Genomic DNA, 26,256 nt, shown 5'->3' on the forward strand with positions numbered 1-26,256 from the left:
AAGAGTCTTTTCTGCATATCGGACAACTCCCTTGCCGAGTAAGCCATTCATATGTCTATGCAGTGTGGCCGGTGGAAGAAATGCCTACAGCTTGGCGGAACTCTTTGCATATTCTCCATCCTTCAGATCCTATATATAATGAGATGCAATAAATGAAATTCTCGAACACACAATGTATTGACTAAGTTGGACTTCATAACTCCAGCTGTTAATTTTAAACATTGAAGATTCTAGCTCACGGATCTCGTGTTCGGGTTTGGGTTTGAGTTTAAGTCTGGCTCACGTCTATTAATATCCAATCACGACGTATCAAAATCTCTCACACAAATGAAATTTGTGGATGGATTTTGAAGATCAAAACTTATAATAAACTGAAAAACTCAAATTTTTTAAACGTGAGAATTGGATATCAATGTCGTAAAGAAATAAGTTGATTTTGCGAGTTCGAATGTCATTGAAGGTAAGTTGAAATTTTTCAGATTGTGGGAGGATCTCTTTTCTTTTGGCAACGAATCCGCTCTTCTCTTTTGGCGGAGAGTCCGTTAACACCATTGTATATTTGCAAAACTCTATCATATATATTAATTTTGATTTTTTTTAAAAATAATTTATAAAAAACCCCAACATGAATATATAAAGTTTGGGGTGATGGTGTAATTGACTGATAATATGAGGGTCAACTGACAACTGGAATTTCACTTGTTTCGTTCATTTATCTATCATAAATAAATACCCAAATTCAGGCAAATAACCTATCCCTAATTTTGCTTCCTACTCTCTCTTCGACTCGCAGTCGGCAGATTCGCCACTTCCACTGGACGACATGGCTAAAAGCTCCTTCAAATTGGAACACCCTCTCGGTGATATTCATACTATTTCTGTTCCGATCTTTGGAAACTTCTATTTTTGTCGCGTTGTGTTGTGTTTTTTCGTATTCATATAGCTAGGTTTTACTGCTTATGGTATTCGATTTTGACCAATATGGTCTTTGTCGTTGACTTGGCGCGTGTTGTGATACTGATTACGGTTTTTACGTGTAAAATGTTGCAGAGAGGCGACAGGCTGAGGCTTCTCGTATCAGGGAGAAGTACCCCGACAGAATTCCGGTATGAATTGGTCGATTTACGATGGAATTTGGGGTTTCCCCGATTTGGCGACCGTAGGAAATATAAATTCGAGATTAATATATTGTTTGTCACATGATTTGATTTTCGCATAATAATTCATGAACTCCCTGTTATTTAAACTTTTGGGTCCAGCCCTTGATGTCTGCTTGTCGTTATATTATTTATGTCGGTATTTGGTGTAGGTTATTGTGGAAAAGGCTGAAAGAAGTGACATTCCGGACATTGACAAGAAAAAGTCAGTTTCTTTCATCTGTTTTCAACTCTTGGTTCTTTTGGTGTCTAGTTTGGCTTATATCATTATGAGAAATTTGATCTACTTCAGGAGATTTTTCTTTGTGTTTTTTTTTGGCTACAGATGCTTGGCATGCATTGAGTCGTGTTTTGAATACGTTATGAATGTTTCTTTAATAATGATGAACATGCCATAATCCTTTAATATCTTCATGTCTTGTTGGAGGAAGAAGGAAAACACTGTGTTACCAGTCTCTCTCTTTATCTGGAGATGGATCCGGAGGATTGTTTTGATTACGAATTGTGTATAAATTTTAACGATTTTTTATTGCAAAAAAAAAAAACACAGATATCTGGTTCCTGGTGATCTGACAGTGGGGCAGTTTGTCTATGTTATCCGTAAAAGAATAAAGCTCAGTGCTGAGAAAGCCATATTTGTGTTTGTCAAGAACATTCTTCCTCCCACTGGTAAGGAGAAACTGTGGCGAACTTTAATTATAAATAATTGTTTGCCTTTTCTTGTTTTAAATATGTATTTTTTGTTATGGGATGTTGCAGCTTCCATGATGTCTGCAATTTATGAGGAAAACAAAGATGAGGATGGTTTCTTGTACATGACTTACAGCGGCGAGAATACCTTTGGATCGAGCTAAAATTTGGAAATCCACCAGAGTTATATGTATAGTCTAAATAAGATTAACTTGTAAATTCTCTTTCATTATCTATCTGGTGCCATTTGTCTCGTCCGACTTCTAGTTACTACGATTTCTGCCACGCCGAATTTGAACTTGAATATCAGTTTCTTATGATGGTGACTTTTTAAATAAACCTTTTCAGTGCAAATCATATTCTCTTGTTGAAGTAAATGGTAAGTGTAAGCAGTAAGTTCATCGTGTTGTGAGCACTTCAGGTCGTGCATGTCTGATAGTGTGCACGGGTATGAGCTGAACTGAATCTTCTTATTATGCTTTTTGTGTTCGATTTTATTTAAAGATAATTATAATTTTGAAAACATTTTTTTTTATTTTGAGATTTAAATGGTATGCGACTATATTTGGTTATCTAACCCGTATGTGTAAAAAAAGAAAAGGTAGAGATTTAAAATTATATAATAGCTGTATTTCGAACAACTTGTAGAGCCCAAGATAATGAATCATTTAACATTCATTGAAAGACAAGAATCTCAAGTGAAGTTTAAAGATCTTGAGTTAATTGAATTTTAGTAGGGGAATCTGCATGTCAAATTCAGGGCTACAGATGATACGAGGTCAAGTAATATCCTACTCTTGTTCAAATGCTTGAATTCGCTTAAACATCCTACATTCCTACTTGAGTTCAACTGAAAAAAATGCTTGAATTCGAGCCTGAGCTCAGTCGAGTGGTTTATTTTGAGCTCGACTTTTGGAGGTACCTAAAAATCATTTCGAGCTAGTTAATTTTTTGCTCAAAAAACCAATTTGTGAAAATGTGTATGCAAGAGAAATGTGCAAAATATATATATATATATTATATGGCACTCAAAATCAGTGTAAGAATGTTTCGAATAAGAACCAATTTTCTCAGCACTGGCACCTCTTTCGATTCCATTTTCAGAGCTTCTGCTTAGTGTACGGACATTGAAGCAACAGCAACAGCAACACACACACACACACACACACACACACACATATATATATATATATATAATTAGAGGAGGAAGAACGAGTATCTTTCCATAGTATTCAGTGTTTGATTAATACAAATTTTCAAAAAAAAAAAAGGAGGAAGAAGAAAAACCCAACTATTCAAGTTCAAGGAAAAAGTTATTGGTTCATCAGTTGGGTCGAATGGAGAATGTGCGCAAAGCGGTGAGGCAAATAGCTTATTCGCACACACTCTCTTCTCTTCCTCTCCTGCACCTCTCTCTCCTTCCGCTCCTCTCCTTTGCTTCTTCCCTATACAGCATCGCTCTATCCCTCCGCCACCATCTTTATAATCTAAAGATCCTCACCAAACACAGGTAATTTCTCCAGCTCCATTTTTAATATTTTTTGTGAAGGATTGTTGACTACGGTTGCGAGGAGTAAAAAATTGTTTAAGGGCTTATGGAACTAACCATCTTGGAGAATTGGGGCCCTATGCTGTTGTAAAACCCACGGAACTTTTTGACGGCTGTTGAGTTTCTGTATTTTTTTAAAAAAAATTTGTTAGGTCATTTTTTTGTTTGGTTCGTGGATGATTCTATATATTTTTGGTTGATTAAGGTTACCGGTGCCTGTGATTAGTGTTGGGAATTTGACATGGGGTGGCAACGGGAAGACGCCAATGGTGGAGTTTCTTGCACGCTTATTGATTGATTCTGGGGTTTCTCCTCTCATTCTTACAAGGGTATTTTGTTTCCCTACCCATTATTTTCTGCATAGGAAGTGTGATTTCCGTTGAGACCCAGCTTTGTAAATTATTTTTACTCAGCACTCTTAATTGCTCAGATATTGGATACATGTAAATGTGGGTAAATAGCATACTAGTTTTTCTCCTAGTTTATGGTTTCATACAATAGTGAGTTGATAGTAAATTATGCAGACTTTCATCACAACCGCATAGTTGTTGGTACGAGTAACTACATCTGTGCAGTGTTTCTTGATAGAGGAGATTTAAAACAAAACTGTTTTTACAGGGTTATGGCGGAGCTGATGAAGCTAAAATGCTTCGGAGGCATCTGCAAGGGACATGTGCAAAGATTGGCATTGGTGTGAACCGAGCTGCCACAGCGTTGAGTTTTCTTGAAAAGTATGGCTACGTGAATTTTCATGACATTCGTTGTTCGAAAAGAATATTTTCTGAGGAGAAAGAGAAAAACCTTTCCAACTCAGACCAAATTGGTGCAGCTATACTTGATGATGGAATGCAGGTAGTCTTGATTCTTCTTGGTGTCTCTAAACCCAGATTTGATACCCCTGTTCAGAAGAATTCGATTAGCAGTGAAAGAAAATGTTATCAATTCTAGTTGTTTTTTTTCCATTTGTAAGAATCTGATAAGGTTCGATCGATCTCTTCTCCTGCCATTTTGAATCTAGCATTTGTAAAACTCAGAAGATTAAAATAATGTGGGATTCACACTTATGCCTGTAAACCTGTAAATATTTGGAAGGCAGCATCTGAGCTTATGGCGTGACCTGGAAATTGTGATGATCAATGCTATGATGCCGTGGGGAAATCATCGGTTGGTTCCACTTGGACCATTAAGGGAACCTCTGACAGCATTGGGCCGAGCAGATATTGTCATCATTCATCATGCAGATTTGGTATTAAAGAATTTTCGTATTTGTTTGCCTATTAATTCTTCTGTTTTCTTGATTTATGTACATCTCACAAGTTTCTTGGTACACAGCCTGATGAATTGGCTAATACACCAGCAACAAGTATTCTAACGCGATGATCATATATACAGGTGCAGGAAAAAGACATTAAAGCCCTGGAATCATCAGTTCAGAAGGTCAAAGAATCTGTTCCTATATTCTTAACTGAAATGGCTCCATTACACTTCTTCAAACCTGAAGACGTGTCTTTTAAAATTCCACTGGAGGCTGTAAAAAACAAGATTCTGTTGTGCATATCTGGGATTGGTTTTGCCGACTCCTTCATTCAAAGGATTGATAAGGTGTGATTCTATATTTTTTCATTAGCAAAATGTGACAGATCTTTTGATTCTTGATCCCACATTGTTCTCCGTTGAAGGGGTATTAGTGTATTAACTATTTGCAGATGGGACCAAGATATTTGGATCGGTTAGACTTCAGTGATCACCATTTGTTTCGAATGAAGGTATATTTGATCTTCTCTTGCTTTATTTTTTATTTACCGATATCCGTGTTGCTCTGAAAGTTTTTCGGCCATTCTTGCGTTTTAACTGTAACATCTGATGTAGGTGGTTAAAATCTGATACCTCTAATCTAGCCGATGCCAGTTCCTTTTGCACCCTTTTTCCATTTAATTTTCTGGGTTTTTTGTTGCAAGTAGGATATACTGACTTCTTTGTGTACCTCAAACTAGGATATTAAAATAGTAAGAACTAGGATTCAAACACTTGAGTCCAAGTTTGCTGCTAAGCCAATTGTTGTTGCGACTGAAAAGGTAAAGCCAACACTTTTATTTTAAGTAATTTTTTAAAACTCTGATACAAAAACTGAATGCGTTGGTTTTGTCTGATTAGGATTATGACAGATCTCCACGGATTCTTCAACTCCTTGAACCATACGAAGTACTGGTTGTTTGTTGTCGCTTGCAAATATTGCCGCACGACGAGAGAACAGAAAATAGCTTTGAGAAGATCATGATGGAGCTTTTCAGGCGAGATGAACTTGGTAAATGGTAATTGCTAATCGTTTATTCAAACCCATTATAATTTTTTTCGCTAGTGTGTTTTTGTTGTGATATACACTAAGGTTTATTCTGATTTGGGAAAGACCTCGACGAAAGTTAAAGAAAAAGGGAGGTGAAAAGGAAAAAAAAGTATTTCCATTTGTAGATTCAAGTTGACGGTGAACTTATTGAAGACGCCTACGCACGGAAATAGAGTTGTGCGAACCTGGGGTTAAGCTGGTTGTGGTGATTTTTAATGTTTGAATCTTGTTTTGTCATATTTTCGTTTTGAATAAAAATAGTTATATTATAGAAACTGGGAACTTTGGAAAACTAAAAATGGGTATGTCTGGGAGACGAAAAGTGGTTAAAAAATTAGTAATGGGATAACTTGCGGTTTTTAAAATATTTAAAATTAAGTTATGATTATATTTTTATTTAAATAAGATGTGGTTGAAATGGTAGGTATTGTATAAAGGAGGAGAAAACAAAGTCGAAACGACTTTGTCAATAGATTAGTGCCAAAATAGCGTCTGATTCCTAGCACCAGGTTGAAGCATAACAGTGTTGTGCTGGCAGTATGCCAAATGATAATGGAGTGAATGTCGAAATTCAAATATTAAATACCATAATATATGAGTCCCAATTCCACTTCAAAAATGATATAATTTCGGCACCAACTGTGAAAACTTGTACGGTAAGTCCTTAGGGGGCCGCTTAAAAAAATGATAGAAGATTCTCTTCGAAGCCCATACGTGAAAATTGTATAAGCCCGTTAAGAAAAATATGTAGGCCCAAATTTTAGTAAATTAAATAAGCGAAGAAAAATCTGTAGCCCAAATCGGAGTATAAATAATAAAATCAGATAAATTGCGGTGACCGTGGGATCGAACACGTGACTTCAGATCGAAGCACTCCCAACTGAGCTATCCCACTAATTTATATTATTTGTTCGTACTTTTTTTAATAAACACTTCTTTCTATTTTTTTTAGCACTTTGAATTTTAAAGACTCGGCGATGATAGGATTTATTGACTAAAATTTCTGAAAGCTTCAGCCATTATCAAATTATTTCTCAGCTAATGATCTTCCGAAATCTTTTGCTCATTTACTTCATAACATTTTACTACACAGCTGATAAAATTAATCCAAACGCATAGTCTCATGTCACATACCATAAAGCAAAATACTTGTCACAAACCAAATTAAAATTATACAAATTCATTAAAAGTCAAGGTTTTAGTGGTGACGAGGAAATATTTCTTCAAAGAAAAGACGCAAATCCCCATTTGAAGTATCAAAAGCTAGTAGCTTCTCCACAGCCTCCTGTAAAACAATATATAGGTAAAAATACTGACCCCCAAGTATTGTAAAAAATGAAAAGACATTGTGCACCTTGTATTGCTGATCTTGAGCAGAAATATTGTCATGACAAAGCCTTTCCACATTCTTGTTATTTCCATTGGAATCAAGTAGACATGTTGCTCTCTTAATAATTTCCTCAGGGACTCCTACGCAAATTGAAGGCCATAAGGGAACTCAAAGTAATTGAAGGAGCCCCCGAGATATTACGGAATATAGATGTCTCCCACCAATCGGAAAACGACCGCAAAAATTTCCTAATACTTCGGGTGTCATAATCTTATTTCCGAATGTAACATATGCTTGCAAATATCTCAACATCGTAGTCAAAACGTACCGGCTAGTATTGCACAGTGTAGTCCTGCAAGACAAAACATTGCAAGTGATTTTGAAGAAGCAAACATAAGCCTCTCTCGATGAAAAAATGGAAGGTTCTTACTCACCGTAACTAAGAAGTGCACGCCCGGGAACCAACCTATCAATTTAAAAGCAGTATGTCAGATTAAAATACAATCACCGCAGTTACACATATAATGACATAAACAATTAGTAAAATCATCAAAACCCAGATATTGTCTATTTGTGTTTTCATCTACTTAAAAACGAGAGAGTCAACGACAGAGAAAGGGTTGTGGCATCAATGGTTAAAGCTAAAAGTAGGGATCAGATGTTTAAAATGCTTTGGAAATGTTAAATACTGACATATGTGAAGCATGTACTAATGATCAAGTTTCCATTACATAAAAAAGCAATGATGAAACAAGGTCCATATTTTATGGGTAGTCCACACCTCCTAATTTGAGATCTGACACTTGTGGTAGTTAATATAACAATGAAAAATGCAATATATACCTATATAAAAATACAATGTTGTCAACATCTGTACATCTCTCGTGTGGGCTAAGGACACTCATGGTATAATACTTGATCCTGTCCGTCTGCAGATATGAAATGGTGATGATTTAACAATAGGGCTATAAACAGAAGCAGAGGTCAAAATAACTGCCTATGTAATCCAAGGGCCCCAATAAATGCTACCTCCATTAAATAACCATCATCAAATATCTCACTTAGGTGAGTGGAGAGCAAGACCTGCAGAAAAGCGAAGATTTGCATATAGGATAGTTGTTAGCAGACAAATACGTTGACTTCCAAGAAAAAAAAGGCCTTCATGAAATTGGATGGGAATCTGATGTGAATTCATGCACAAACTTGGTCGAAAACTGTCGGTTATCAAACTTACGCACTCACTCCTACAATTACAGCCTACAGAAACAAAAGTAGAGTAAACAAACATGCACATAAAAATGAGAGAGATCATTGCAAAGCTTTATTGAGTATGTGCTGTGTTGGGTCTGTTTCAGCAGCAATTGCATCTAGCCTGTGTGGCACAAAAACCAAACTGCTATGTTTGACATACTGTACAATTTCAAATATTTGAACCACATAGTTACCGTCACTATAATACTTAGGAAGCAGATTCAATCCTATGTGAGATTTGGCAATATCAAAATGTAGAAGACCTCGTCTTTTTCATGGGAATGAACAAAATGTTTTATATTATATGGTCAAACAGAAGTCATATAACAAGTTAACAACACTTCTACAGGCAGTATGCAAAATAGCTATAAGAACATGCAACATAGTCCTGGTAGCACTGAACTGACTGAAGACAATATCTGAAGCAATATTATCCCATGATGTTATGTATATGCGGAATTACTTTACTTGGAGTTTATATCTAGAAGCAGTATCAACAGTAAACCTTTGGAGGGTTATCATATGAGGCAAAATAATTTATAATTCCACCGAGGAGACCAATGCCATCTGAAATTGATATTTAAGAAACATTAGACACGGTAAGTATCAACATAAAGAACTGCATTATGGAAGTAACTGACCTTCAGAAAGGGTTCCTTTTCCAAATTCATCGACTAGACACAGAGATCGTGAACTTGCATGCCTAGATTATATAAAGATATTTCAAAATATGGATAAATTTTGAAACAGGTGTTTGGTGAGCAAAATGGGAATTTTGTGATCTCGTGGCAAACCTTAGCATCATCCCCACTTGTTGAAGGTCAATCATGAATGTTGATTGTTCAGCAGTCATGAACTTGCTTCCGGTCGCACAAAATATCCTATTTATAACATACATAAGTATTCATTCTTATTAAAGCATAGATAAATCTGGAAACTTGGATTAATATATGTGACCTATCAGTCAAGCCCACAGTAGCTGCATCAGCTGGAACAAAACTTCCGATGTGAGCAAGGAAAACAATCAACGCAGCCTGAGTTTTAGAAAATGCATTAGTAACATGTAACACGTACACATTTTCGAGTATTAACTACATTTCAAGACAATTCCCATTAAAGAACATTGCCTCAAATATGACCCCCCAAAAAAGGCTCCAAACTGTATCGAACAAATTCTGATCTCTAAAAGAAAAATAAAATCAAGAACCAAAAACCGGCACCCCTGTTCCGGTATCTTAAATCACACATCACCACTCTTCCTAATACTCATCTTATTTGAACTGGGCAATTAGTTTTGCAAGATGTGGACTGGATAATTTTTAAAAGCATGATCCCCCTCGTCCCTTCGTAAGCATAGACAAACTTAGAAATAACCATGAGGGAAATGAAAGAAGTAAAGCAACATGAATTGGATATTTTCTGGACTTCTTGGGAAAAGTAAGGAAAATTAATTCAATCGCAAAATATTCAAGCACGTGTAACATTTAAAATATCGAGCAAAAATTATCTGCAAAACGTGGAATGTTTCAGAATGTGAGATGGGTTATTATGGGGTATCTAAAAACTTTATTATTGATTGCCATCAATTAAATGTGCTAGAAAGTATGATCCATTTGGCTTCAACAACAGAAACAAAATGTTGGGAAAGATAGCCAAATTAAATAACTTTTCGTACAGCGGAAGTGTTGAATCTTTTCCCTTTAGCGATAATATCAGATCAAAGTATTTCTACGATATCAACAATGATAATAATTATGAAGAAAACGACACAAGGATTTTTACGTGGAAAACCCAAATTAGGGAAAAACCACGAGACCGAAGTCCAACAAAAGAAATCTCCACTATATCAATAATGGGTACAAATCGTTCCTACAACAATAGGAGATAACAACAACTCTCCCTAGAACAACTTAGGGGACACCAAGAACTTCAAGAATAATTATTCTTGGATGAAACACACGCAATCTCACTTTCAAAGTGGAACTAACACAACTCTAATCACATAGAAAATTCTTTCTGATGTGGAAGATCGGACATTGCCGCAACCACAGAGCATACTAAAATTTATCTAAATGACTAGGCTATACAACACTCAAATGCTTGTGCTTTTGGGATGTTTTTGGGATGGATTGAATGGATGCAAATGCATGGTATTTATAGGAAAAATTTGGGTTTGGTGAAGTGTGAATGGAGGATGTGTGTTCAAAGTTTGGTAGCCAACTTTGAACCAAACTTTAAAAAAAATTGTTTGAATAAAAAATGTGCTTGAAATGTCTACAATTCTCCCCCTCAAGCTTCATTTTGTAGATTCAAACAGACCTGTAATATTTCTACAGTTTTCCATCTTTTCTTTGGACAATGACTTCGTAAACATATCGGAACCATTATCATCGGTATGTATCTTCTCAAGATGTAACAATTTCTCGTTCAACGCATCCCGGATCCAATGATACCTTACATCGATATGCTTTGACCTTGAGTGTAAACTAGAGTTCTTACTCAGATGAATTGCACTCTGACTATCACAGTAGAGCGTAAATTTGTCTTGTCTCAAACCTAACTCTTGTAGAAACTTCTTCAACCATAGTAGTTCTTTACATGCTTCAGTTGTGGCTATATACTCGGCTTCTGTTGTAGACAATGCCACGCACTTTTGAAGTTTTGATTGCCATGATACTGCTCCCCCTGCAAATGTCATCAAGTATCCGGATGTGGACTTTCTAGAATCAACATCACCAGCCATATGTGCATCAGTATAACCTTCTAACACAGTTTGACTAGTTCCGAATCTCAAACAAAACTTAGAAGTACCTCTCAGATATCGGAATATCCATTTCACTGCTGACCAGTGATCTTTGCCAGGATTAGAGAGAAATCGACTTACCATGCCAACTGCGTGAGCAATGTCAGGTCTCGTACATACCATTGCATACATCAAACTGCCGACTGCTGAAGCATAAGGAACCCTCTCCATTTCTTTCTTTTCTTCTTCACTTGTGGGACATTGAATGGAACTTAATTTGAAATGACCTGCAAGTGGAGTACCAACAGCCTTTGCTTTATCCATTTTGAATCTTTCAAGAACTTTCTCAATGTATTGTTCTTGAGATAACCATAGTTTCTTATTGGCCATATCCCTAGAGATCTTCATTCCAAGAATCTGTTTTGCTGATCCTAAGTCCTTCATTGCAAAAGACTTGTTAAGCTCCCCCTTAAGCTTTTCTATCTTGCTTGGATCATGACCAATGATCAACATATCATCAACATATAACAATAATATGATGATATCATTCTGATCATATCTCTTAACAAATACACAATGATCAGAATTGGTTCTGCTGTACCCATGATTCATCATGAATGTATCAAACTTCTTGTACCACTGTCTTGGAGCTTGTTTCAACCCATACAAACTTTTGTTTAGTCGACACACCATATCCTCTTTGCCTTTAACTATGAATCCTTCAGGTTGGTCCATATATATTTCTTCATCTAGATCACCATGAAGAAATGCAGTCTTAACATCGAGTTGTTCTATTTCCAGATCCATACTAGCTGCAAGTCCCAGAACAACTCTGATAGAGGACATCTTCACCACTGGTGAGAAAATTTCATCAAAATCAACACCTTTCTTCTGGCTGAAACCTTTCACAACTAACCTCGCTTTGTACCTTAGCCGTGATTTATTTTCTTCAGTCTTCAACCTGTAAACCCATTTATTTTTGAGTGATTTCTTACCTTTTGGTAGCTTTACTAAGTTGTAGGTGTGATTTTCATGAAGCGATTGCATCTCTTCTTTCATTGCTTCGATCCACTTATCTTTTTGTGTACTTGATACAGCTTCTTTGAAACTCTCTGGTTCTCCGTCATCAGTGATCATCACGTACTCATGTGGGTTGTATCTCGTAGAAGGTACTCTTTGTCTGGTGGACCTTCTGATCTCTGTTTCTGAAGGTGGAGTTGAAGAGTTGTCTTGAGCATCTATTGGCTCAATTATCTCATCATGCTCAGTTTGTGTTTCTCCCCCGTGATCCTGAATTGTGGGGAAATAAATTGGATCTAAATTTACTGGAAATTCTGAACTGGATGATTGTGATTGTTTGTTGTGTTCCGCATCAGAACCAACTTCATCTTCGAGGAATACAACATCTCGGCTTCTAACAATCTTTTGATTCAATGGATCCCATAATCTGTATCCGAACTCTTCATGGCCATAACCCAAAAATATGCACTTTTTGGATTTGTCATCAAGCTTGGATCTTTCATCTTTTGGTATATGAACAAAAGCTTTGCAACCAAACACTCTCAAGTGTTTGTATGAGACATCTTTCCCTGTCCAAACTTTGTTAGGAACATCACCATCTAACGCAGCTGATGGAGAAAGGTTGATCAAATCAATTGCAGTTCTCATAGCTTCGCCCCAAAAGGAATTGGGCAATTTGGAGTGTGATAACATGCACTTTATCCTTTCACAAATTGTCCTGTTCATTCTTTCAGCTAGACCATTGTGCTGAGGGGTTTTTGGAACACTTTTCTCAAGCCTGATACCATGAGTTATACAGTATTGCTCAAACGGACCCCTGTATTCACCACCATTGTCAGAACGAATACACTTCAGTTTCTTTCCTGTTTCTCTTTCAACTTTTGCGTGAAAATGCTTAAAGACCTCAAGGACATGATCTTTAGATTTCAACGCAAAGCACCAGACCTTTCGTGAGAAATCATCAATAAAGGTCACAAAATACAGCGCACCACCGAGAGTTCTGTCTTTCATGTAACACAAATCTGTGTGTACTAACTCCAAGCGTTGAGTTTTTCTTGATGAAGAAAAACTTTGAAATGCAACTCTGTGTTGTTTTCCGGCCAAACAATCAACACAAGTTTCCAAATGCATACCATATACTTCAGGAAGGAGTTTTCTCTTAGCCAAAGTTTCCATTCCCTTCTGGCTAATATGTCCAAGTCTCTTGTGCCACAACTCAATGGATGAGGTTTTTGTAGATGCATGAACCTCTCCATTTGATATTTTTGCTTGCATGAGGTAAAGAGAATTTTGCTTCATACCTCTAGCAATAATAAGAGATCCTTTGGTGAGTTTCCATTTTCCTCCACCAAAGTGACTGGAACAACCATCATCATCAAGCTTGCCTGTAGAGATGATGTAACGAGATGACACCCTGTATCTGTCTCCAAGACAATGCTCCCCATACCAACGACCTCAGTCAAACCTTGATTGGCCATTCTAACTTTGCCAAAGTTTCCACTTGAGTAGGACGCAAACATATCTCTGTGTGGAGTAATATGATATGAAGCTCCCGAGTCAATCATCCAATCAGTTTGCTGGTATGATATACTGACACATGCATCATCACCAAGGATGATAATATCTCCATCGGATGTAACTGCAGTCGTGTCTTTCTCTTCCGACTTTGTCCCATTCCTTTGATCTCTCTTCTTTTTTCTGCATTCTCTTTCATAGTGATTTGGACCTCCACAATAATGACACTTGAATTCTTTTCTGGTTTTGGACTTTCCTCTGGATTTGTCTCTTCCTTTATGAGGTCCTCTGGTGTAATTTCTTCCTCGATTATCAACTATTTCTGTAACTAATGCCTTAGTTTCAGAGTTGGCTACTTGCTCCTTTCTTCTGGACTCTTCATTTAGAAGACAATCTTTGACTGTTTGTAATGTCAGTTTTCCATCAGGAGCAGAATTACTGAGCGACACCACAAGAGTATCCCAACTATCTGGCAAGGAGCTCAGTAACAATAGTGCCGTAACTTCGTCATCCAGGGTAATCTTCATGGTGATAGATTGGTTGATTAGACCCTGGTAAGCATTCAGATGCTCTGTCATATTTGCATTTTCTTTGTATCTCAGTCGTGCAAGATTTCTGATAATCGAAGCTTTGTTCAAGGCATTCTTTCTCTCAAACATAGCTTCAATTTTGGTCCACAGAGCATCAGCTTTATTCTCGTTCGCGAAGTGATGAAATATACTGTGTTCGATAAAACGTCGTATGAAACCGACAGCTTTTCGATGCAGTATAGTCCATTCTTCGTTTGATATGTTTTCTGGCTTGGCACTATCTCCACTCAATGGCAAATACAGATCTTTGCAATATAGCAGGTCCAACATGCTTGGCTTCCATATGGAATAATTTGATCCGTTGAGTTTAAACATTCCTCCAATGGATTCTTCCATGTATCCTAATGTGGCTCTGATACCACTTGTTGGGAAAGATAGCCAAATTAAATAACTTTTCGTACAGCGGAAGTGTTGAATCTTTTCCCTTTAGCGATAATATCAGATCAAAGTATTTCCACGATATCAACAATGATAATAATTATGAAGAAAACGACACAAGGATTTTTACGTGGAAAACCCAAATTAGGGAAAAACCACGAGACCGAAGTCCAACAAAAGAAATCTCCACTATATCAATAATGGGTACAAATCGTTCCTACAACAATAGGAGATAACAACAACTCTCCCTAGAACAACTTAGGGGACACCAAGAACTTCAAGAATAATTATTCTTGGATGAAACACACGCAATCTCACTTTCAAAGTGGAACTAACACAACTCTAATCACATAGAAAATTCTTTCTGATGTGGAAGATCGGACATTGCCGCAACCACAGAGCATACTAAAATTTATCTAAATGACTAGGCTATACAACACTCAAATGCTTGTGCTTTTGGGATGTTTTTGGGATGGATTGAATGGATGCAAATGCATGGTATTTATAGGAAAAATTTGGGTTTGGTGAAGTGTGAATGGAGGATGTGTGTTCAAAGTTTGGTAGCCAACTTTGAACCAAACTTTAAAAAAAATTGTTTGAATAAAAAATGTGCTTGAAATGTCTACACAAAATGCAGTTCTAGAAGGTTCAATTATGAAGATAACTTCAAATAGAGAAAGTTATAGGTGGTAGCTGATCTAGAAATGGGAAGGTCTTTCTCACAAACCTGCTTTATGTAGATACTTTTCCCTGAATAATTAGGCCCAGTGATGATGTTGATTCTTCCTGAATAACATATCTATTACCTTTCTCTAGCAGCCAAAACAATGAGTATATCTATAACTGATGAATTCAGATCGCATGCATTTGCAAAATACCTTCCTCTAAAATCTTTGTATCATTGGGAATAAATGTGTCTACAGTCATTTCCTGCAAAACATGCCTGATAGCAAGAACAAAGTTCAAGAAATATTCCCTGATGTTCATAAACAAGAACTCAAAGTGTCTTATAAAGCAGAACGACCCAGACCTTCCATTCAATATATCAAGCATATTTTCTGAAGTCAAAATAGGCCTCACATAATTGTTCTGACGAGCAACCAAAGCCAATGATGATAAGCTAGATAATAACTTGATCATAATCAGGACAAGGAAGAATATATAAAAAATTTAGAGGTCTCATGGAAAAAATGAGCGAGAAAATGGAATTAACCGGAAATTGAAGTACTTACCAATCAAGCTCCGCCGCAAAATTAACAGCCTCAAGAATGGGGACCGAAAATTGAAGAATCCGACTGACAAGGTCTCTAGTGAGTGCTCTCTCCATGTCTTGGAAAAATAGATGGTAATGAAGAGAGATAATCGATTATTTTCACTAATGCTTTGAAAACAAGAATGCTTACATGCATGCCTTAATTGTGGAAAAAATCGTAAAATAAATTGTTAAGAGTAATTCCAGCACAAGATCAAATTTGGTGTAACCAGGATGCTACGTAATGCCTAAAGTTCTGGTTGCTGATTCTCAAAAATGTAGTAAGCGAGAACCAATAACAAATGCTTTTTTAACTTACCCAATATCATATGATATATATCTCCCAGAAGATTATCTAGTTCACGTGTCTTTGCAGTGCGATAGAAAAACTTCTTACAAACTCCATCTTCATCAGAAAACTATGTATTTCACCAACAATAGACATAGAAGTTAATAAGATGCTCTCATGCTCAAGATATGAAACTGATAAGTCATAAAACGCATGATTATAAACTGTAACTCACAGAAAATTCAAAATCCTGAAGTTGCTCTAGCATGCTAGCGTCAAGTTTTTCTTCAAAAATGCACATTAAGTATCCTGCATATTTCATAAAAACTGAACTTCGATTAAAAAAAAAAGAGGCAATATGCTTTCCAAAACGTGAAAAGACATCATATAGTACAAATTAAAGCTATTTAAATTTCTTCCATTTATGAAGAAAGATGTCAGACTCTAGCAAATTTCGCAGAGTTTTATTTCCGCTTTATCTTCTAAGTTACGATGGTGAGCAACTCAGTTAATAAAATTAGAACCATGAATGGCACATAAATTTATGCATTTTGATATTTCTGGGGAAAACAAACAAACAAAAAGTTGCAAAACTATGATGAATGTGTTCTAAAAAGCAAGAGTCTAAAGACCAGGGGATGGCTGCCATATAGCTGGTCACACAAAAACACTTTCGAATTCATTCAATCTAAATGGCCGACTCAAAAAATAAAAATTTAGGTATGACTCGCCTATTAAGGGGAAAGAAGCTACTGAAGTTTTGTTAATTTTCTGCACGGTGCAGAGAGCAAAGCAATCAAGTTCCTAAAGGAAAATCAAGTTCCTAAAGGAAAATGAAGTTCTTCAGAAAACTAAAAGAAAGGACTAAAACCTATCAAACAGAAAATGTGGAATTGACATCAACATTGCAAACCATCTCAAGGACGAGAACAACAATACTCGAACTAAGCAAAGTTTCACAATCCCATTTAATCAGAAACAACAATGGAAGTCCAAGCCAACCTATCTGATGTATATACACAATACAAGGAATGAATTTCTCCCCAGACATATGAGGTAACCGTGCAAGTTCCAGGGATGAAACCTGCAATTGCAGTTAAAATTGCATGATGTAATGTGGATGTTCCTTTACTATTCATCAAACATGATTTACACAAAAAATCACTTGATTGCACCTCTTCCAGAAAGTCTGGCAGCTCCTCGTATATTTGTCTCAGCTCATCTAACTGCATTAAGAAACATAGCTTAACCAGTTACACGAATCACTGCAAACACCTAAAGGGAATGCCAAGCCCTCGAATCCCTTCCATAACTGTAACATTTCCCCACCTCATCACAGAAACCATCTTTTACAATCGTCTCATAACCTTTATCTTTACTTCGATTTACATCCACAACACCAATGACCTACAAATTTCACAATCAATCGCCAAATATAACAATTACACATTATTTTATTAACTGCTGGTTGAATAATATACGACATAAACAAATATCAAAGTTCACCAATATCTAATTTTTAAAAAAATTCAGGTACTACAATAAATTGAGAATATAATAAAATAAAATAAAGTAAATAGACAGGAACATGACTCAGATGCTGATGTGAACGCTGCTCCCAGGGTTTGGTAGAAAGTAAGTTTAAGCTGGCAATAAATTGAGAATATAATATAACAAAATAAAGTAAATAGACAGGAACGGGACTCAGATGCTGATGGGAACGCTGCTCCCGGGTTTTGGTAGAAAGTGAGTTTAAGCTTGCAATAAAACTCAGTAAACTTTCAGATGTCAAGGAGAACTTTGAAAAATATTCTAGTGCTTTTACAAAGCACCATGAACTTATTTCGAGTGGAAAAAAAAACTTCAATGCAAAGGAGATGCTAGATTCTTGAAAATAATCAAACAACAAAACTTTCCTAGTCTCATATATTTCCCATGCTATTTTGTTTCAAACTTTAAACAGCTTCTCCAGTTTGTATGAAATCGATTCAAATTTTTGTGCCATTTTAAAAATAAATTGGCTATCCTTTGTTCCTCCTTTTATTTAATAATCTTTTTTCTCTACCTTTTCTAGACGTTCTTCCTCTTCTTTCCTCTCATTAAAAAAGACAGTGTCACTGATTTATTTCTACTTCTATATACTACCAACCCAACTCACTTTTCACAAGTTTATAACTAGGTTGAGCCAATTAGACCCAATTGCGAATAAAACCCAGGTCAAACCTCTTCACGTCATGTTAAAGAGTTTCAGCTGGGTGCACTAAATGCCATACTGAACATCGGTCATGCCCAAAATAGTATTTGTACAAACTATTTTAGTTCCATCTATCATCTCACCAACCAAATGATTTCATAATCAACCTAATTAAATAAGACAGCCAATTTTCTCCATCCATGATTTTATACCTTTCTTCAACTTATGTTTCCGAACTGATATCTTTCATGGGAAACATAGACATCTCATGGACGTACCAGCATTTAGAACACCAAATGTGATGCATAAATATTCTTGGAATAAAATTGGTAGAAGCAATGATGATGGTCGACATCCACTCATTGCTCTATTAAAAATGAAAAAACTGTAATTCATGTTCAATTGGATAAAATAACAAAAATAAAAATAATTGAGGAACCAACTAACCAATTCATACACATAAGCTACATCGGTTGAAATGTAAAGATGGGCCTACAATGTAACATGGAGGCAGTGAGATAATAAAATTATAACAAACTAAAGAAAAAGGCAATGGTTTACAATATGGGACGTAATGATCCGTAACTTATTTAAAAGTTATCAACAAAAAAAACAATTAACAGCAGCCATACCTTTTCAATTATGTCCACATTCAAATGCTTCAATTGTTCTTGTAGCGTTTCAGAAATTCCAACTTCAAATATCTTGTTGATGTGCAGCAGTGAACACATGCTCTATAAAATAAAATACTTGTTTTTTTAGAAGAAAAATATTTTGTCAATTGATACCAGCAATCAACATCAAGGGAACTGAGAGAACAAGGATTTTAGTAATTGTGAAGAAGGTGTTGACAACTATCTGAAATCTTGATAAATCCAAGATGATTCGTGAATCTCCACAGTGACTAAGAAGAAGAAAGAAGAAGGTGAAAGAGAGAACAAAAGTTGAGCATTAAAAATTCACTGGTTAAGTGGACAAGAGGAATGGTAATGGTTATAAGGGATTAGCAATCACAGAAATGTGAAAACAAATTTCCATCAGCGTTATAGATTATCAAGTGTTACTCTGTTTTCTGAAAGAATGTAATGTCCATACCTTCAGAAAAGCTGTCCAGTCACTACTTGTGCACAAAGAACTTGGAGAATTGATTTTCTTCAAGAAGAAAATTCCAAAATATTGAATCAAACATAGAAAACGTAATACGTGTACCAAAAAGAATGGAGAAAACGGAGAAAAAAATACTAGAAAAAGGTTAGAGAACTGAAAAATAACGTATTCATCATTTTTTATTTAAATAAAATTTATTTAAATAAGTGATGCAAATGAAATAATAATGCAATGGGATATTTATAGAAAAGAGATAAGAGGGAAGATTTTGGTACCTTGAGTAGATGAGGAATATCTTTTACAGACTTCAGTGTTTCACGCAAAGAAACCAATAATTCTTCAGCACAAAGAAAGAAAGATATCTTGGTTCATTAGGGAAACTTTTTCACTCAGTGCCAACAAGGATACAATGTTCATACTCAAATAACATTTTTAATCCATCAAAAACTTGAAAACTTAGAAGTATCATCTCCAGAGTTTATATAAAATCAAGTTTCTGTTTCATATGCATCTTATATCATTCTCAACGAGCTTTCAGTATATAGTTTGATCATGACAAGAACTTCTAAACTCAATCAAATCAATAAGTTAAGCCCAAAATCCTACAATGACAAATAATGCTAGGACTAGGATACAGTGTCGAGACGACTATTCAACTTGTCAAGGTCTAGTATAGGCTTCAGGAACCAATTCCTAATGGAAACAGAAGTATTAGATCAAGGTCCCTCAAAAGATACGACAGATCACCGTAGGAGCAATACCGTGACACCTGGACATGATCTTACCTCAACAGACGTCTGCCAATTGGTGTTACACACTGCAGAATGGGAAAAAAAGATAAGTGTAAACTTTTATGTTTGCATTGCAAAGTTCAAGATTAAATTGATGACAGTGTCATAAAACCTTATTCATCATCCCATAAACAGAGAATCTGCAGTAAAAAATAACAGATTATTTGTTTAGCATATGAACAGGAGGATGCAATAGCATTTACCATTGTTTTGTTATGCCAATGCCCATATTGCTTGTGTATTAATCTTAAACAAAAGATAAAGAATGTGAATCTGCATTTACCCTTCCTTTGCTCTACCAATGCCCATATGGCTTGGATGTTTGTCAATTTGGAATATTTGCAATGCTTCGTGGGCAGCTGAATCAACTTTGAGAAAATTGTTTCTTAATTTGCTTGTTAAAGAGTCCAACTCAGCATATTGAATTTAACTTTAGCAAAGGAAAAAATTGTACATACAGCAGAAGAAGCTATGCTTGGAAATATGGCATGACATAGAAAGAAACTAAGATGGCGGAAAAGATACAGTGAACATTCAGAAAGTGAATTAATTGTGATTGATGCATTCCCACTTTCTTTCTGTTCCAGGGTGTCCACTATTCGTTCATTTTCCAATATGGCAAGAAGTCCCCCACTCGCACGAACTTGAACATCACTTCGAATGTCCATCATGGAACTAAGCTACAGGTCAAGAAAATGTCTCATCAATAAATTAAACCAATGAAATTAATAAGTATTTTTAAAGTTTGAAAGAACTAGATAAATACAAATTACAGACCATATTATTTCTTAGCATAAGCTAAGCTATACCGAATATGGAGTTTAATACATATTACAGGACTGTCTTTCCCCGAGGAGATAAAAATTGGAGTTTTGAACCAAAAAGCTGAACTTTATAACAAGCATTCAAACTTTTGATAACAGTGAAAGGAAGCAGTTATGATGTTTTGTGAATTTTTGTTGTCTGAAACCAATTGGTGACTATGATAATAATTCTTCCTATACAGTTGTCTTACATGCTTTCAACAGCCTCAAATACAAAACTGCATTAAACTCAAAAGCATGAAATTGTTAAGCATTTCATCATAAATTCATATATATTATTGCCATTTTTTCATTAACTAGCATAAAAGCACGTGCATCCGCACGTGAACCCAAATTCTAAATAACTAAAAATAAATTAATAATAAAAATATTTTTAATCTTTACATAACGTGATCAAATCCATCGAACAATATTTCGTTCGGAAAAAATAGATCAAAACAAATTATAAGAATTTGAAATAATGATTTACAGACGAAGTCCTAAATTGAACTAACATAACAATACAAATACAATGATATGAAAGGATTTGAATTGATTAAGCAATATAAGAGTGTAAATATAATTATATGAATATATTTTATTTAATTAAGCAATATAAGAGTGGAAGAAAACATTTTAGTATATGATGTTGATATTTATCTACTCATTACATCAATTAATAGATAAATATGTTCCTAAAATGTAAAAATTTCATCTTGAAAATCTAAAATAGTACTTACTTATAATTTTAGAATAACTAAGAATATATGACAACAATTTTTCATTTTAAGTTATATTCTAAACTATAACCACATAAATATCGTAAATTCAAAATATTTCACAAACCTGCATTTTGGTAGTCAATAAATTATATAAAAAATAATAAAACATTTCATTAGCTAAAGAAAGCATATGGATACAAATTGTATTTTGAGAAAAATAATAATATATTTAAACACAAGAATTGAAAATAAAGTAAATAAATACTTTATTCACCTCTTCTAAGGATGACAATGGGGCGGGGCGGGGCGAGTTCGGAGTTTGGGATAGTAAGCTCATATCCTCACCGAACTACTTTAGAGATTTTAAAAAATACCCGATCCCGAACCCCAACCCGAAAAAATCGGGGATCTCATCCCCGTTTCAGGTTTTCCCCGCAGGGTCCCAAACCCGTGGGAAAAGTTGTCATCTCTAACCCCTTCTATGTCCTAGATATATTTACTTAAAGCAGTAAACTAAGAAAACTTCATTTCCAACAATTTTATTAAATGGAGATTCATTTCCTTAAATTAATAATTGAAATATCACTATTCTATCTCAGAAAAGAGAAAAAAATGACACCTCTCTAAATTAATCTTTAGTGTCATGTATCATCATAATCATTGTCCTATCATTTTTTTTAAAATTACATTTGCTAAGATTCGAAGCTATTAACAGAAAATTTGATTCCTATTTGATTTGTCATTTTCCTCTTCTCGCTTGAACAAGTCCTGAAATCTCCATTCTATTTTCTGCACATATTTGCATCTGCATGAATATCTAGTTCCCGGCTAGATATGTTGGTCATAATGTCTAGCACTGTGATCACAGAACCAATAATCCCAAATTTCTTGATTTTTCATTAGATTCTTTTAAACCTGCCTATTAATTATATCAAATGTATTTAAATCTTTGGTATAATTTGACAAGTCTTTTCAAATTTCGCTTTCATTTCTATGTAATTAATTTGATATTTAAGTCTCTTAAAGAAGTCATGAACATACAATATATTAAGAATTTAACATCATACACACTAACACACACATTTATATAAAATAAATTATTTAAGAAAACCAACGAAAAGAAAATAATGATGATAGTAATGAACAGTGTGGTGACATCTTATTTCAATTTTTCAAATATGTTATTATTAAACTTTATATTATCATATTATTTTATATTTATCATGTTATTCTACTATTGGACATATAGTTAATATTTTTTATACATCTTCTTGTAATACTATAATTTATTTATTACTTAATTATAAATTACACTTAAAATATAATTACAAAATTTTAATAAAATCATTAAAAAATATAGAAAGAAAATTAAAAGAATAAAACATTTAAATGTAGCATAAAGATCTATTATTTGATAAATTAATATAGGAGTTACATTTTATTATTGAAATTGTATAAATTACTACAATCAATGTATGTTGTAATGATAATTTATTAGCATTTGTTACAATTTTACATATATATATATATTTGTTGAAGTTTGCATGAAGGGTATTATAGATAATGCACAATTGAAAAACATTGTAGATGATCCATACTTTTATAGGTATATAGATCATGGACCGAATGAATATAAAAGCGCCGTCTTGTACTTCATCATTCCTTCTAAATAAAAAATACAGTATTGGCGGACAAACCCCACCAACTTCCAGACAGACCCTTAAAGATTACATGGGTTTTCGAAAACAGTGTTGAGATCAAAGTTTCCATGTTGTTAGGGATTACACTATATCAGTTTCTTCCTTTATTTAGAAGATATCTTTTGCATTTTGTGGCTGAACTCCAGTTAAGAGCAATTTGAGGAAATTGTATGTTACAAAGGCCTAAAGATAAACCTTAACTGCTTTCTACTTGGCAAATGAAACCACAAAATAATACAAATACCAAGTCAAATAGAGGCATAGACGATTAAGATGAAACAAGGACAAGATTTGGGATTCCAGCACAAAATGTTCAACTTACAAAGGAGACCCTCTCTTTGATATTCAGCCCTTCTTCCATTCCAGTAACTCGCAGGTACACGAGTCTGTTTCATGCAGAAAAAGAAACAAATATCATAAGAACTAGACAATATGGAAACAGGAAAAATAGAGATACCAATGGATTCTTGCAAAGATTGACCATGGACTGCATGTAAATCAGACAACATTTGAACTAAATACAAAAGCTAGATCCTTAATATCCTGATCTTTCCCATACTTATTTATCAAGGAACCAACTCGATGTCATATGAGAAATTGTGAGATTTCAAACCACGTGTATTCCATGCAATCAATTAGGGTTCTCCAATCTAACAATCAAATCATTGTACTCGATGCATTTGACAAAATGATGGGTCGCAATCTTGACTGCTAGCTAGATCAGCTAAAAGTTTAATGAATCTTACATACAGAAGCATGAGTAGAAATATATGTATGACTGCCAGAAACAGTCGTTTTATGCCTGATAAAACATATTTTACATACTTCCATTGATAAAGTTACTGGATGATGTTGTCAATTACTGGTCGAATTATTGGTATATAAATTTGAGATGCCTTGACCAACCAAGTTGACTATCAGATGTCACTGTGCCCATTTGGCGTAGCAGCTGCCAGTTTCTAGAGATAATGACACCTCTATGGATAATTCTCCATAAATACTGAAATAATGGATGGAAACAGAGATATGAAGTTCTGCTCTGACCTGTGCCATGCTTGCTCATAGCTGAATAATGAACTTTTAACGAGCTTCACAGTTGGAGCTTCAGTCATCCCATCTGTGTCATCATATATTACTTAGTAAAACAGATGACTAAACAGAGTTACATAAAATATCATTTCACAGTTGTTTACCAGAAGAACTTTGTAAAGCAGCCAAGAACGATTCTTCACTCTTAGTGCTCGTATAAATGATGCATGGTTTGGCTTGAAGTTTTACTGTACCAGGAGTCCATCATAGGTAAGTACATAAAAATGTATGAAACTAAAATGTTAGAATGTTCTTTATTCATGTACCCATATCGACCAATTGAAAATCTTTGTCACCATCTTCCCAAAATTCCATCACATTAAGTTGACAGGTACTGGAATCATAATAAGAGACTCCAACTCTGGGAAACATTTGGACGAATCACTTATTTTTCTCCATCCATAAGGAAACACAAAATAACTCGGACCTTTTATTAGTACATCAGTGGAATGCTCATACAATAATTTGTTCTCAAATGGGGTTACCTTCGACCGTGGATGATGCAAGCCATATAGACCTGTCACAGTAAGGTTTGGAATGTGAAGGAATTATTAGCTTCAGAAATGTTAAACAGTGCATTCAAAACAACTGGTATTTTTTGAGCAAACATAATGACTCCAACTCGGTCATTATCACATCTCCAGTTATTGCGCAAACATATTCCCTGTGGATACTCCGTAATTTTTATCAGACCTCAAATTTCCTATTAAGCAATTGTTGGTCACAGACTAATGTATTTTTTCAATCAGGAGCAGTAGCGATTAGATAAAACTTACTAAAACGAGCTAAATCTATAGAACTTGTCGAACTAAGCAATGACAAAATCAGAAATAGAGACAAAAATTACACCTGAGGTTCGGCGTCCGTTTCGTCGACTTCTTCCATTGTTCCGGAAGCTTGATTCTCACGTAACAATTCTGAATTCGGAAGCTGCACGATGAAGTACGAGAGATTCACGCGTTTCGAAGGCGGGAGAGAGCGACTAAAAAAACAAGCTCATTTTACAGTTAATTTCTCTTAATATATTCACATTTCAATGCATTGATTTTAAATTAGGGAATTTTGTTAATTAGTTAGTATTAAAAAACACGAATTTGACTCTTTAACTTGATAATCAATTCCATGCAAATTTTAATTTGCGATTTACACAAAAGTTTTCCCTTCAAATAATTGAATATATATATAATGCAATTTTATATTGATTTATTTTATAGTTTTAGTCTTTTTTTTTTTGTAATAATTAGATATTATTTATGTATATAGTGTTAATCGTTTTTCATCGACAATATTAAAATGAAGTATATCGTAAATGTTATATCTAAAACTAAAATTTGATAAAATAAATCACTCAAATTAATATTTAACTAAAATATCAATAAGAAACTTGTGAGAGTCAAATCCAAAATTTATAGCGGACAAATCAATTACTATAATATTTAAAATATATAGATTATTTTTGGTAAAAATTTGTGTTGGATCATTTATGAAAAAATGTTATTTTTTATGCTAAAAATATTACTTTTTATTGTAAATATAATATAGATTTACTCATTATTTTTTTGTTGATCAAAATTTAATATGTTATGGTGTTAACCTTTTGGCCAAGTGTATCAAATAGTGACATTGGTCTCGTGTCAGAGATCTCCCGGCCCCATCCTAATTGTTAAAAAAAAATGTTTCTACCATAATATGTTTTTTAAATATAATTTTAGTTATTTTTTGTATTGGTGTTGATATTTGTC

General features: G+C 34.7%; 3 protein-coding genes across 10 annotated transcripts; 2 read left to right on the forward strand and 1 right to left on the reverse strand.

The window, feature by feature from the left end:
* Positions 1-707: 707 nt before the first annotated feature.
* On the forward strand, positions 708-2,204 carry LOC140834674 (autophagy-related protein 8C-like). Its single transcript, XM_073199722.1, has 5 exons — positions 708-860; positions 1,051-1,106; positions 1,310-1,362; positions 1,708-1,826; positions 1,917-2,204. The coding sequence occupies exons 1-5, from the start codon at positions 824-826 to the stop codon at positions 2,009-2,011; spliced, it is 360 nt and encodes a 119-aa protein (XP_073055823.1). The 5' UTR covers positions 708-823; the 3' UTR covers positions 2,012-2,204.
* An 846-nt stretch (positions 2,205-3,050) lies between these two features.
* On the forward strand, positions 3,051-5,964 carry LOC140834673 (probable tetraacyldisaccharide 4'-kinase, mitochondrial). 4 transcript variants are annotated; one of them, XM_073199718.1, is made up of 8 exons: positions 3,055-3,357; positions 3,623-3,725; positions 4,015-4,248; positions 4,493-4,642; positions 4,789-4,998; positions 5,103-5,162; positions 5,391-5,471; positions 5,551-5,964. In XM_073199718.1, exons 1-8 carry the CDS (start codon positions 3,185-3,187, stop codon positions 5,710-5,712), a joined length of 1,173 nt encoding a protein of 390 aa, XP_073055819.1. In that variant the 5' UTR covers positions 3,055-3,184; the 3' UTR covers positions 5,713-5,964. The 4 variants fall into 4 exon arrangements, with proteins under 4 accessions (XP_073055821.1, XP_073055819.1, XP_073055818.1 ...); XM_073199717.1 differs by having other exon boundaries at positions 3,057-3,357; positions 3,602-3,725; XM_073199721.1 differs by lacking the exon at positions 3,055-3,357 and adding an exon at positions 3,390-3,511 and having other exon boundaries at positions 3,602-3,725.
* An 829-nt stretch (positions 5,965-6,793) lies between these two features.
* LOC140834675 (DNA mismatch repair protein MSH5) lies at positions 6,794-25,508 on the reverse strand. 5 transcript variants are annotated; one of them, XM_073199723.1, is made up of 34 exons: positions 25,364-25,508; positions 25,000-25,031; positions 24,781-24,875; positions 24,619-24,702; positions 24,470-24,542; positions 23,748-23,811; positions 20,726-20,880; positions 20,484-20,585; positions 20,313-20,340; positions 20,195-20,226; positions 20,045-20,102; positions 19,685-19,771; positions 19,398-19,454; positions 18,935-19,036; positions 18,750-18,794; positions 17,438-17,515; positions 17,284-17,334; positions 17,111-17,192; positions 16,344-16,417; positions 16,139-16,238; positions 15,800-15,896; positions 15,598-15,687; positions 15,446-15,510; positions 15,295-15,353; positions 9,279-9,355; positions 9,116-9,202; positions 8,963-9,024; positions 8,827-8,888; positions 8,100-8,153; positions 7,914-7,999; positions 7,505-7,536; positions 7,399-7,422; positions 7,095-7,210; positions 6,794-7,025 (listed from the first exon to the last, which is right to left on the reverse strand). In XM_073199723.1, exons 1-34 carry the CDS (start codon positions 25,397-25,399, stop codon positions 6,939-6,941), a joined length of 2,433 nt encoding a protein of 810 aa, XP_073055824.1. In that variant the 5' UTR covers positions 25,400-25,508; the 3' UTR covers positions 6,794-6,938. The 5 variants fall into 5 exon arrangements, 4 of the variants coding, with proteins under 4 accessions (XP_073055824.1, XP_073055826.1, XP_073055825.1 ...); XM_073199725.1 differs by having other exon boundaries at positions 24,942-25,031; positions 25,364-25,472; XM_073199724.1 differs by lacking the exon at positions 18,750-18,794.
* Positions 25,509-26,256: the final 748 nt, after the last annotated feature.

This window comes from Primulina eburnea, chromosome 6 (assembly GCF_022965805.1).
Source record: "Primulina eburnea isolate SZY01 chromosome 6, ASM2296580v1, whole genome shotgun sequence".
In the NCBI taxonomy this organism is placed as follows: domain Eukaryota; kingdom Viridiplantae; phylum Streptophyta; class Magnoliopsida; order Lamiales; family Gesneriaceae; genus Primulina; species Primulina eburnea.